Below are 14,413 nucleotides of genomic sequence, written 5' to 3' on the forward strand. Positions count from 1 at the left end.
GGGGATATGGGGAAAAGGCAGTAACGGGGTACTGATTGGGGATGATCAGCCATGATCACATTGAATGGCGGTGCTGGCTCGAAGGGCCGAATGGCCCACTGCTGCAGCTATTGTCTATTATTGTCTATTGAAACAATTAAATTAATGTTTTCCTATTCTAACGGTGGCAACGGTAGAGTTGATGTCTTACAACACTTGCAGTACCGGAGACCTGGGTCCGATTGACTACGGATGCTGTCTGGACAGTTTGTACACCCGTGTGAAACACAATAAAGGTTAATTCTACTGAAGCTAAAATAACTTTTTTAATGTTGAAAGATACTTGACGTAAACTAATCTGCAGGTGCAAAGCCCTGTCCTCAACTTTGCTGGTTGGACCAAATTACTGGACTCGGTATGTGGTGGATGAGTGAAAGGAGCCCTCTGCATCCAGCCCCAACAATGCACATTCAGAAGTGGGGCAGTCTGGTCCAGGTTAACATCTTACACTTTGGTCAATAAATCAGAAAAATCTGCATTAAGATCTTTATGGTTCTTTCCGTATTATAGAGTGTATCATTTTTGCTACATTCAGAACAATCCGATTTGGCTTGTTATTGTTACTTTCAATAATTCATTGCTGAAGAACATAAATCATTTACAAAGTATATTCAAATGCATAATATAAACTTTAATCTGAACTGTCCAAGCTTTATTTATAGTCGTATCTGCAGAATATAGTATTCACAATTTTTAGCTGTGCAATTCTGGAGCAGAATGTCAAGTAGTCCCATAATAATATCTCTCCACCAAGCTGCCTTGTCAAAGTAGAGCAAAGCGCCCATGATTGGACAAAAACATTTCATAAGGGTTTTTGCTCATTCAGTAAAACCAAAAAATGTGGATGTTATGTGGTTTACCAAATTAAACAGATTCGCAAAACTTCAATCTCCTTCAGAGGATCTATATTCTCCCAGAATCTGAACATCTTCAATTTGTAAAAAATACAAACCTGGTTGGAGACTCAACACAATTCACAAAGGACAAAATTGAACTCACTGATGCATTTAGTTCAGAGTTCAGTTTTGGTTCAGAGTCTAAACAGTCACGTGCTGGTTTCTTGTTAATGGAATGACACCTTCTTGTACTTTGTATTTGGGATTTGTCCACGCAATTTCAGCCGTCGTACTGCTTCTCGCATGTGTTTTGGCAGCAATGGTGGTGTTTCTCCCCATTTATCACAGACATCGAGAGCTTGCATTTGAAAAAAAACAAACAGCACAACTGAATTAAGGACAAAGATATGATCCACAGCTTCTCAACAAGAACAGAAGTATTAAAAACAAATGCTTGAAGCAGCATAGAAAATATGCTAACATAGATTCATTATTTATAAACTCAATACTGCATAAATTAGAAACACCACTTCATAATTGATATCTTTAAAAAATAATCTTTGTTTTTGTTTTGCTAGAAATGTATTGAGACAATGCCATTAGCAAATCAAAGATCCTCAATTTTTTGATTTTCTGAGAACGGCCTCACTGCATTTAATTAGGAACACATGCATTTACAGTTGCAGTCCAATTTTGACTGTCATAGTAATTGAGGCTCTTGAAGTAGTAAAATCAGATGATAATAGGTTATACAGAACTAATAATATAGACGATGCGAAAGAGGGGATGAGATGTGTGTAGAAATGGGAATGGGTGGTTAGTTTTAGTTTGAGATACAGTATGAAATGAGTCCTTGGCCCACCGAGTCCATGCTGACCAGTGATCATCCATTCACATCAAGTCTATATTATTCCAATTTCTCATTTGCTCCCTACACATTAGGGGCAATCTACTGAGGTAAATCAACCTTGTTGGGATGTGGGAAGAAATGGACAAGGCAGAAGAAAGGGGTTGAGAGAGAAAGATAGATTAGCCTTGATTGAATGGCGGACTAGACTTGATGGGCCAAATGGCCTAATTCTGCTCCTATGAACTTTGTCTTATTGGACATTAGTAAGGTTTTTCACAATGTTCACTGCCTTGCCCTCATCAATCCTTTTGATAACCTCTTCAAAAATTCCAACAGATTTATGAGACATCATTTTCCACGCATAAAACCATGCTGACTATCCCTAAATCAATTTGTACCTCTCAAATTGCTGTTAGATCTTGTTCCTAAGAGTCCCTTCCAACAGTTTTCCCACCTGTAACATCAGGCTCGCTGGCCTTCAGTTCTCTGCCTTGTCCTCTTTAAATAATGGTACAGTATTAGCCATTCTCCAGAACATCACTTGTGGCTCAAGATGATGCAAATATCTCTTCAAAGGCCCCTACTATTTCCTCCCTAGCTTGCCGCATGGTCCAAGGATGTACTTGGTCAGGTCCTGGGGATATATTCATCTTAATTTGCTTTAAAACCACTAATAGCTCTTTGGTAATATCGTATCTGATCGAAGACGTCACAACTTCTTTGCCTCAATTCCTTAGCTTCCTTGATCTCAGTAAAATTAGATGAGAAGTATTCATTTAATGTCTCCCGCTTCTCTGCAGCCTTTAAGGGGATCTATTCTCTCTAGCTTCTCATTTACTCTGAATATACTTGTGGAATCTCTTCAGGTTTTCATTTTTCTTGCCTCCTCGCACCATTTCATTTTCTCTTTCTGCATTTCTGACTGCCTTATGTCCCCTACACTTCTTGGACTTGTGGAGGGATTTGCTTGATCCCAAATGCCTAAAACAGATGTATGCCTTTTTTTTCTGCCCAGCTTCAACATCTCTCATCAACCAGGATTCTCCAAACTTGCCAGTCTTGCTCTTCACCCCAACAGGAACATGCTGCCCCTGTCCTCTACCAATCTCACTTTTGAAAGGCACCAACTTGCCAGCCATCCCCTCACCTGCAAACACTCTCCTTCTGCAGTAACAAAAATAAACCTAAGTTCCTGTCTGATGCCTTCAAAACCGGCCTAGTTCCTTAACTGGTGGACCTGACCTATTCTTCATAACCACTTTAAAATGATTAGAAAACGAACACAAAACCTCTAGTGTTTTCCCTGTAACAGAAGCAGATCTTAATTGCTACCTTTAACCAGGAACAATTGTGAACTTTTTCCCCACTTATTCGTAGGGCAACATCACAAAGTTTACATTACCAAATTAGGGACATTCATAAATGTGTGTTTCACTTCCACTGAAAAATCATCTTAAATACTTGGTAACAAAATCACTACTTTGGCTAACATATAAATATCTTCCACATTTTCTGTTCAGTTATTGCTCTTCTGTGAAAACCACCAGATAAGCAATGCAGAGTAATAGAAGATAACACAGCAAAACTGTGGCTATTGCAACCCATATCACTTCAAATAACTAACAATAACATCATATCTGACGCACCTTTTTAAAAGTAAATTCTGTTCTAGATTTTGATAGCATGGAAATATTTCTTATTTCAATAATTATCTATGACCAAATAAGGGAATGTTCATTACTAGATTCATGGCAGAGTTCAATTCATATTAAATGTAGCTTAACGTCTACAGTTTTCTGAAGTACAGTAGACCTTCGACTTAATGGACCCTTTCATAACGGATTACGGTTATAGCGGATGAACATGCCAGTGCCGCCCCCGCTTCTGGTGCCAACCCCGGCTCGCAAGGTGCACCAGCGAGCCCTTCTTCACCCATCGCTTGAACCAGTTAGTTTGGCTGTTGCGGCTCATGTCGTATCCCCAGACAGCGCTTTCTTCGGGCCACTGCCACGGTGGGGATCTGCTTGGTCACCGTACGGCTCCCTCCCTTCTCACCAGCCGCTCCCCTGCTGCCTCCTCCTACCCCCGTCACTTTGTCCACTCGCCCTCCCCCTTCTTCTTCACTGCTGCTGCCTCCTCTGTTTCCCATCGCTGTTTACCTGGCCTCTTTCTCCCCCATCCACCACTGCCTTCTTTTCCCCCGGAGTTGCCGACGTCCTGCACATTGGAGGACAGTCAGCATCTCCCTCAATTCGCCGTCAACAACAGGACGCGGCTGTGGGGGATGGGCCGGGGGCTGGGGGGAAGGGGCCCGCAATGGCCGGCTGCAGCTGGTCATTGGTGGTGGACTGAGGGGAGAGCTGATGGCTGGGGGACTCTGCGGCGGGCATGTCGCCACACTCTAATGTAACTGATGGGGTGGAGCTCCCTGGTGCAGACCAGCACCATCAACGGTTAGTTTTCAGATGAAATGACACTGGGTGCTGAGGTAACTCAGCAGACTGAATCAGTCTGAAGACTGCTCCTGACGTCACCAAGCAATGATCTCCAGAGATGCTCTCCCACCCGCTGAGTTACACCAGCACTGTGTCCTTTTGCGTATTAACCATCGTCTGTAGTTCTTTTGTTTCAACTACACACAATTATAGCAGACAATTAGTAATAACGGACACCACCCCTCCCCCTATGGGCCATTATAACGAGGATTTACTGTACTCTGATTTGTGAATTTGATGTTCCCACCTCTACTTTGATTATCACTGAACACTTACCTTCTTCCATCACTTCACCCACAAAGACTTTTGATATACCCGACATGGCAATCACTACGTTCTGCGATACTGAGCAGCCAGTGATTGACTGAATCAGCTGAAAGAGAGCAGAGGAGAAAATCACAAATAACACAGTACAGGTCATTCTGCTATAATATGATCGTTCTGTTCCTAAGAAACCTCATGTTATAAAGACAATGTTAAAAAATCATGTTATTAAGACAAATGTGGCAATGAGGGAAAGGGCGTTTAGGGACTCGAAAGTTTCAGACTAGCAATAACAAAATTATTTTCCCCCTCTGATGTTCAAATTTAAAGATTATTTTAACAGCAAGTTTATTTTTGTCACTCAAAATACTGAAGGCTGTATATTACATTGTTTAATGGAGTATCATTGCACAAGTATCAATAGAAGTGCTTGCTCAGCAGACAGGGCATTCAAAATATAAAGTATAGAGGAAATAACTCTAGTGGGCCAAAAGGGGTCATGAAATAGCATTGGCTAATTGAATTAAAGAAAAGCTCAAAACTTTTTATATGTACATTAAAAAAGAGTGTTACAAGGAAGAAGGTGGAATTTGTGCTTAGAGTCAGGGTTATGTGAGATACAAAGTACTCATTTAACGAACCCACCTCCCCATCCCCAACCCCAATGTAGTATTTTTTGAAGTATTTTTAAAATTAATTGACCAAAAAATTTTTCAGAAAACTGAGATGTTGCAGCATTGATTGGCTGAAACTTTGTCTACTTAGTTTAATACTAAATTAGTGGTTTCAGTGACTAATTTTTTCAATGAATTAAAAAAATAATTGTCGCAGATAAATTTAATTTAAATTTAAATACAATGAACAAATTATAGTCATTTACCACAAACTCCAGACATTAGAATAATTACAGAATAACTAACCCTTTTAATCGCAGCTTTGGGAAAAGCAGAGCGGCGATACATCTCATAGCGATTTAACTGCTCCTCTGAAAATGACGAAACCAGGATCCTGTTAAAATGAAATAGCTACTTTAAATATGTATATATTTGTCAGCTCCAATTCTCTGGAGACAAAATCTTCAACATTCACAAAACTCAACGCTGTTCACAACAAAGCAACCACTTGATTGTTACCCCCACACACAATTTATTCCCTCCCATTAAATCATAAATAAATCCAAGTAGGAAGCATGAAACTGCATGCTAATTTAAAAAGTATGACATTAATCAGTTAAACACTATAAACGTACTATGATTCTGGACTGATAGAGCATTGGGGAGTGGGTGGGTGGGGTCAAGTGACATTCACAAAGTACTTTTCTCCACACTGTATGATCCCAGAAAAAAATTGGAAGAACCACTGACTGAAGTAAAAGCCCTGTCCCACGGTACGAGTTCATTCCAAGAGCTCTCCCGAGTTTGCCCTGATTCGAACTCGGAGATTTATGGTAACGGCCCCTCGTCGGTACTCGAGGCTCTCGTGGACATTTTTCAACATGTTGAAAAATCTTCACGAGTCTTCCCGTGCTTACCTGCCGTTAGCGTAACGAGCCGCTAAGAGATGCCCCCGAGCTCCAATGTACCCGATACGTTCATTCTCCGTGCTTACAACGAGTTTGATTTTTTTTTAACTCGGGAGAGCTTTTGGAATGAACTCGTAGGGGACAGGGCTTTAAAGATATCTGAAAGCACCACATGGACAGAAGGAAACCAATATGAATGTAAATACTTGAGTTCAGAGGCAGCAGCGTTGAATCGGGTTCCTCCCCAAGACAAAATTAGGTGCAGATCAATGAGTAACTTTTTCCCAAAATAACCCAAAATTGTATTATGAATACAATTTGTATGTTATCTTTATGCAGATTGGGCAATTCTTGCTCTAATTTCCCCATTTCCTTAGTCAAAACCAAGACTAGAATTAGAAGCTGAATAAATGAATGTTGATGTTTTATGGAGTATTTTATTGCAATTCTTGCACTGTATCAGCATTTTGAAATGTCATTGCTCTTTAGCCCTGGCAGAATTTGAGGCTGTGGCCTGATAAAAATAATGGTTTGCAAGAAATCAAGTTCCTGTTTCTATGGCTGAACACTCATTGGACTGCACTACTGACTGCACACTGACTACACACTGCACTACTAACCAGCAATTTCAGTATGACTCTAGTATTTCAGTATGACTCTAGTATTTCAGTATGACTCTAGTATTTCAGTATGAGTTTAATAATGCTCTATATTGGAATCATGGAGCACGTTTGGAGATAGGACTACAAAACAAACGTTAATGTGACAAACATGAAAAGCGAGGACGCTGCTGCATAGAACTTTTGGTTTAACTAACAGCCCTTAAAAATTGTAGAAATAAGGAATTGCAGATGTTGGTTTACAAAAGAGGCACACAGTGCTGGAGTAATTCAGCAGATCATGCGACATCTCTGGAGAACATGGCTAGATGATGTTTCAGGTCTAGACTCTTCTTCAGACAAATTGTGAAGTGGGAGGAGAAAGCTGGAAGAGAGGTGTGGCAAGACAAAGCCTGGTGCCTGGTAGGTAATGGGCAGATATCGGTGAGGGGATTTTTGTCAAATGTAGACAAATGGTTGGACAAAGGCCAGAGGTGAAAAGACAAAGTGTGAAACAAAAGGATTGAAGTTGAGAATTGTGAATCTGAAGGCTGGAATGTAGAAGGGGGAACGGAGAAATGTGTGTGTCCAGGTATGGCACATGGGAAGGATGTGAGGGGGTGGAGGTTACATAAAATTGGAGAATTCAATGTACATGCTGCTGGATTGTAAACTACCCAAGCGGAATATAAGGTGCTGTTCCTTTCTTTCCTCTGGCTTCACAATTCACATCTCTTCGATCATTTTGTCTCACACCTGTCTTTTCATCTCTGACCCATGTCCAACAAATTGCCGATAAACCCCTCCCCATGTGTATCCAACTATTACCAGCCAGGCTTTGTCTTGCCCCTCCTCTCTTTCAGCTTCCTTTTGTTCCCCCCCCACCCCGCCCCCCAAACTACAATCAGTCTGAAGAAGTGTCCCAACCTGGAATGTCACCTACCCCTGTTGTCCTGAGATGCTGTCTGACTCTGAGTTACTCCAGAAATGTGTGCCTTTTTTGTGCCCATCATAAATTAACTGGATACCTAAACAAAAAGACAAGTGTTCTAAGGTAATTTCTTGGACTAAGTCCATGTTACCTATCAATGCAATTGGTTGGGCAGAATGTGAGGTGCACCAAAACTGGTAAGATGTGGGCACTTTTTCTATGCTGAAAATCAAGCGTGAAGTCTGACAGTGCAGCATCTTGGTGCAGATAAGGCAACGGCTTTCCAAGGTGGATCAATATAAACCTTATCTTAACAGCATGACAGCTCGAAAAGATGAGCAAGAAAATGAGGACCATTATTTTTAGTTACAAAACTGAGCTGCCCTACTTCTTATTAAAATAACTTATTATCTGCCTTGTGGATAAACCAATTTGCATATGTATTTATATTCTGTTTATGGTAATTCTGGGAATGTCATCAAGAAATTAAACAATTCTGCAGTCCCTTTGAAATAACCTGCATCAGGTAGTAATTGAAGCAGATTAATGTTGTTAATGTTATTGAATAGGTTAGATTCATATAATGCAAAGCGATGGGAGAAAAGCAGTCAATAGTACCCGAGAACAGAGAAAGCATATGGATTCAACTTCTCTACATGAAACACAAACATTTGGCCAAATGCGCCGTTTCCTCTGTGTAATCACTACGTATTGCAATGTTAACTAACGCACACCCCTGATTAGCCCCCACCCCACCCCACCCCATCCAGTACTGGCCAATCATCTCTCTCAAACTGCTTATTTCACTTAAAAGAATTCAGAGCAGTTTAAGAAATGTACAAACATTTGACATCCTAAACACTGTCTTGAAGCACATAATTTGCCTCCATAAATGACGCCAGATTTTCTGAATATCAATTTCCTCTTCAGCCAGACGAAACAATAGCTAACATAAAAATTAGCAGGGATAGGCCATCTTGCCTTTCAAGCCTGTTCTATCATTCATCATGATCATGGCTGATCTTCCATGTGCGCACCATTTTCAAGCACTATCATAACATACCTTGATTTCCTGCAGCTCCATAGTCTATGATTTAAGTTTTGAAGTAACATAACTGAGCCTCAATCGCTGACGAGAGAGAATTCCAAAGGGGGGGGAGGGGTCCACCCTGTGAAGAATGTTTTCATTATCTTAAACAGCCTACCCCTTTATTCTGAAATAAAGTCCTTCATCCTGTACTTCTCAGCTTAAGAATTTTGTAAATTTTGATGAAAGCTCTCTTCATTCTTAGAGACCCACTCTGCTCAGTTTCTTCTCTTAAATCCACCATCCTCTTTGGCAAGTACATTCTTATTTACATAAGGATACACAACTATTACACAATACTCCAATATTCCATGTGCTGTCCCATCAAGGCCCTGTACAATTGAAATAAATGTCCTTACTTTAGTATTCAAATCCTCTCATAACAAAAGTTAACATACCATTTGCTTCCTAACTGTTTGCTGCTTCTGCACATAGGGCTTTAGTGATATTTACAAGCATATTGAAATGCCTTGCACACCAATATGACACAAATCTCTCACCATTTGACAAATACTCTGCCCTTCTGTTGTGTGAACGCAAGTCGATGCTCTCAGGTTTTTCCACATTATTTCCAATCCACTATCTTCTCACATGTTACACACACTGCTAATTTCCTGAATCACTCCACACCCAATATTACAATTCTAATTTAGCTCCTCGTGGAGAATTCCTACCAATGATTTTGTTTGACAGAACATTTATTTTAATTTTTGGAACCTTCAGCTCAAAATCAATTCAACTTGTGATTTTACCACAATTGATTTCTGGAAATTAATTCCAACTTAAACCAGAAACTTTGAGCTTAGACAATTTCTTCTTTGTTGATCATTAGAGCTGTTTGTTAGGGCACTATCGACATGTCTGACGGTATGATGAAAGCAAATAACAAAGGAATTACAGTAATAGGCAGACTGGACTTTAGACTTTAGAAATGCCACCAAAATATGTTGAAGCCCACATGCGTAAATATGCAAAAATAATTTCACTGTGCAGTTGCACATGTGATAAATAAATCACCATTGAAACAGTGAATCATTGAACCATTGATAGTCACAAAAAGCTGGAATAACTCTGGGACAGGCAGCATCTCTGAAGAGAAGGAATGGGTGACATTTCAGGTCAAGATCCTTCTTCAGACTGGTTAGGGATAAGGGAAACGAGAGATATAGACGATGATGTAGAGAGATAAAGAACAATAAAAGATATTCACGTCTTTTGGAATTGGTCTGCTTTACCTGCTAAGAGGAATCTCATCTCTTCCAGATGTAATGTTTCAAACATATTTGATATCCACATTTTTATTGTTGGTGTGGGCGCATTTTTCCAAAATTTAAGTATAAGCTTTTTTCCCATTATTAGCCCGTAATTAAATAAATTCTTCTGAAACACGTTTAGTTCAAGGTTACCTTCCGATATTCCAAAGATAATCCATTCTGGTTTTGGTACCAATTTTATTTTGACTCATTTTGAAAAAATATCAAATATTTCATACCAGAGTATTTGGATCACTCTGGCAATAGAGGAGACCTAGGACAGAAAGATTTGTGTAGGTAGACACAAAATGCTGGAGTAATTCAGCGTGATAGGCAGCATCTCTGGAGAGAAGGAATGGGTGACGTTTTGAGACCCTTCTTCAGACCTTCTCTCCAGAGATGCTGCGTGTCCCGTTGATTTACTCCAGCATTTTGTGTCTATCTTCGGTTTAAACCAGCATCTGCAGTTCCTTCCTACACACAAGGTCTGTGGAGGAATGGGATGGAGAATTAAAGTGTCCAGCAACCGGGAGAGTTGGGTGGTGGGCTGAGCGAAGGTGTTCCACGAAATGATCGCCCAGTCTACCTTTGGTCTCACCAATGTATAAGAGTCCACATCTTGAACAACGGATAAAGTAGATGAGGTTGGAGGAGGTGCAAGTGAACCTCTGCCTGACCTAAAAGGACTGTCGGGGTCCCAGGAGGTATAGGGACAGGTGTTGCATCTTATGCGGTTGCAGGGGAAGATACCTGGGGAGGGGGTGGTTTGGGTCGGAAGGGGTGAGTTAACCAGGGAGGGGAAGGTCTCTGCGGAAGGCGGACATGGGTGGAGATGAGAAAATGTGGTGGGATCCCGTTGGAGGTTGGCGGAAATTTAGCAGGATTTTGTGTTGTATGCGATGGCTGATGGGGTGGAAGGTAAGGACTGGCTCTTGCAACTAGGAGGAGGGGGAGCAAGGGCAGAGCTACGGAGGAGACACAAGTAAGGGTCTCATCTATGATGGGAGAGGAGAACCCCCGTTCCCTAAAGAATGAGGTCATCTCAGATGTCCTGGTATGGAACATCTCATCTTGGGCACAGATGAGACGTAGATGAAGGAATTGGGAGTAGAGGACAGAGTCTTTGCAGGAAGCAGGGTGGGAAGAAGTGCAGTCAAGATAGTTGTTGGAGTCAGTGGGCTTGTAATTTGCAGGAAACAATGAACCATTGGCAAGTATTTAATATGGAGCTACTTTGACTGCACTACCGACAGAAGGACATTTGCAATATGTTGAAATAGTGCCCCACATACAAGCATAAGGCAGGATAATGCTAATAAATATTTTTGTAGGCTTGCCTTGGGCACAGAACCCATCTGGTGTAAATTACTGGCAAAGTTCAAGTTGGACTTGAACTTTGATTGGACAAAGTTCCCAATTAAAATGTAAACAGAAAATACTGAAAACATTCAACAGGTCGTGAAGAGAAAGACAGAATTCAAGTCTCGGGTTAGTTTGCTAAAATTCCAGATTAGACAGTATTTCGGCTGAAATACCTGTGTCCATCCACTGCTGTCATGCTGCCTTGGTGTGTCTCCAGCCAGAGCAGCATTACCTCCAGCTCCAAGAACAGCTTCTGCCCTGTCAACCATCAGGATCTCGAACTACCCTCAGATGACACAAAAGTTTGCAAATGACGAAAAGGTCTGTTGTATTGTAGGTGGTGCCCTGAAATGGGGGGACTATGTATAAACACTGCTGTAATTTCTACATGGTGAAACCAAAATGTATAAAAATGGCCTTTAATAAAATCTGACGATGTGCACTTTAACAACATGTGATTTTGTTCCATTACAAATCTCAAATGGTGGAGTACAGAGGTAAATAAATAAATGATGGGTCTTTGTCCCAAACGTTATAGAGGGCACTGTAACTCTCTACTCTGCACAACTCTACATTAGCACTAAACTAACATGGCTTTTGTTTTGGTTGGATTATGTTCTGGGCTTGCAGTATTAGTGATAATTTATTGTATTATTCTTTAGTGTGTTTGTTTGCTGCGTTAGTGTATTAATGTACCTGTAAAGCTACAGCAAGTAAGAATTTTATTGTGCAGGAAGAAACTGCAGATGCTGGTTTACACTGAAGATACACAAAATGTTGGAGTAGCTCAATGGGTCAGGCAGCATCTCTGGAGAAAAGGAATAGGTGACGTTTTGGATGGAGTTGACATTCATTCCCAGGTATTTAGACGGGTCTGAAGAAAGGTTTCGACCCAAAACATCCACTATTCTCCAGGGATGCTGCCTGACCCACTGGGTTATAGTCATAGAGTCTTACAGTGGGAAAACAGGCCCTACAGCCAAACTAGCCCACACCGGCCAACATGTCCCATCTGCACGTCCCATCTGCCTGCATTTGACCTTTATCCCTCTAAACCTGTCCTAACCATGAAACTGTCTAAATGTTTCTTAAACATTGCAATAGTACCTGCCTAAACTACCTCCTCCGGCAGCTCGTTCCATACAGCTACCACCAGTAACTCCAGTACCATTTTGTGTCTATCTTAAGAATTTCAATGCTCGGGTCCCGGTGCAGATACTAATTAAACACTCCTGACTCTGTCCTTACACCTCCTCCTACACATCCACCGTGGGACCCCAGGTGAGACTGAATGGACCTCCTCAGCCTCAGCCCAGCGGCCCTTCCAGGTGAGGCAGAGGTCCACATTGACATCCTATCTCCACAGCCCAGAGGCCGGTTGCTAGGCCACTTGTTGCTAAGGCCGCTCCACGCCGCGCACACTCACTGCATCTTCTGGATTTCATCTTCGTCCACTCTCTGCTTCTTGTCCTTCTTGTCCCGGGGCGGCTCGACCCGCAGTTTCTTGGCCTGCTGCCCGGCGTCTCCATCCTCGTCATCCTCTTCCTCGCCGCCGCCGCCCCCGTCCCGCGGCTCGGCCGCTTTGTCCGCGCTCTCCCCATCGGTCTGGCTCCCGCCGCCCGCCGCCGGGCCCGCCTCTTCCACCGAGGCCTCGGCTTTTCCCGAGGCGGCGGCCAGAGTCCCCGCCGCTTCCCCGGCCATCGGCGGCTCGGCGGGTCCCGCCGGGGACAGCGCAGCCGGTTTAAACTTCGTCTCCTTGTCCAGCTCCATGGAGACGCTTCGTCAAGGCCCGGCCGATGGGTGGGAGGAAAGGACAAACCTGGCGGAGAGATCGCAAACTCAAAATTACACTCTGCCTTGAAGTCTGAAGAAATGTCTCGACCCGAAACGTCCCCATTCCTCCTCTTCAGAGATGCTGCTTGTCCCGCCGTTGCTCCAGCTTTTGGGGTCTATTCACGGTGTAAACCAGCATCTGCAGTTCTTTCCTACACATCGCCTTAAGGTGGCCAGCATGCCCACAGCAAGAGCCCACAAAGAATAGTCTCATGAAAGTCAGATCATCTGTTCGTAAGTTATCGAGCAGAATTAGGCCATTCGGCCCAACACATCTCCTCCGTGATCTATCTTTCCCTCTCAACCCCATTCTCCTGCCTTCTCCCTATAACCCCTGACACCCGTACTAATCAAGAATCTGTCAATCTCCGCCTTCAAAATATCCTCTGGAATAAGTTCTAGGATGCTCACTCAGTGAGTAATAAATATGACCAAAGCACGGGGAAGAGGGAAGAAATAAGAAATTGGCAATCCATTTTACTATTAAATGTTGATTATAAAATCCAAGGCCATCGCCAATCGAGTCCAACATGTCCTGAACCAGGTGGTTCCAGTCCAGAGCTCCACCATGCTGTGTAGAAATACCTCTTTACAGCTATGCATCTCTTGGGGATATAATAATGCATATGCGGGAGAGGAGTTGGACACATTTATTGACTGGGAGAAGGCTTTTGACAGAATATTGCTCACGTACGGAATGGCCACACTCTTTGGACAAGGAATTCATAATTAGATATGATATTCTGCACATACATCAGGAGAGCAATCCAGATTAACAGGTAGGAAAAAGAAAGCTTTCTGACCAAATCTGTAGACGATGGCTTCTCTCTTTCTTGTTTATGTGTTTTATCAAACTTTTGCCAAATTCATTGAGAAGGAACGAGCACAAAAGGAAGTAAAGTCAAAGCCTCCCTATATGCATACAATGTTGTATTTTATTCTAATAGTTAGTCCATAGATTGAGACCATTTGCAATCAGTTTGAACTGGTCCCAGTGTGTAGGTGGGAATCAGTCACAGCAAATTTGAGCATAAAAGTGCCAGAGAAACTCGGCAATTCAGGTAGCATCTGTGGATAGATTGGACAGACGATGCTTCTCGTCCAGACACATCTTCAGACTGGTGAAGGATCCCGACCCGAAATGTTGCCTGTTTGTTCACTCCACAGATGCTACCTGACCTGAGTTCTTCCAGCACTTTGTTTATTTCTCAAGATCCCTGCATCTGCAGTCTTTCGTGTCAAAAGGAAAAATTAAGCCGCAATCTCTGGCACTAGTGACTGGTGCTTTATTTCCTTTAGTATCCAAAATGATTGCCTATGAATACTAAGGAATGTAGGATCT

General features: G+C 42.2%; 1 protein-coding gene across 1 annotated transcript; it reads right to left on the reverse strand.

The window, feature by feature from the left end:
* Positions 1-649: 649 nt before the first annotated feature.
* On the reverse strand, positions 650-13,344 carry taf11 (TAF11 RNA polymerase II, TATA box binding protein (TBP)-associated factor). Its single transcript, XM_055654475.1, has 4 exons — positions 12,665-13,344; positions 5,405-5,492; positions 4,497-4,593; positions 650-1,233 (listed from the first exon to the last, which is right to left on the reverse strand). The coding sequence occupies exons 1-4, from the start codon at positions 13,006-13,008 to the stop codon at positions 1,103-1,105; spliced, it is 660 nt and encodes a 219-aa protein (XP_055510450.1). The 5' UTR covers positions 13,009-13,344; the 3' UTR covers positions 650-1,102.
* Positions 13,345-14,413: the final 1,069 nt, after the last annotated feature.

This window comes from Leucoraja erinacea, chromosome 24 (genome assembly GCF_028641065.1).
Source record: "Leucoraja erinacea ecotype New England chromosome 24, Leri_hhj_1, whole genome shotgun sequence".
Taxonomy (NCBI): Eukaryota; Metazoa; Chordata; class Chondrichthyes; order Rajiformes; family Rajidae; genus Leucoraja; species Leucoraja erinaceus.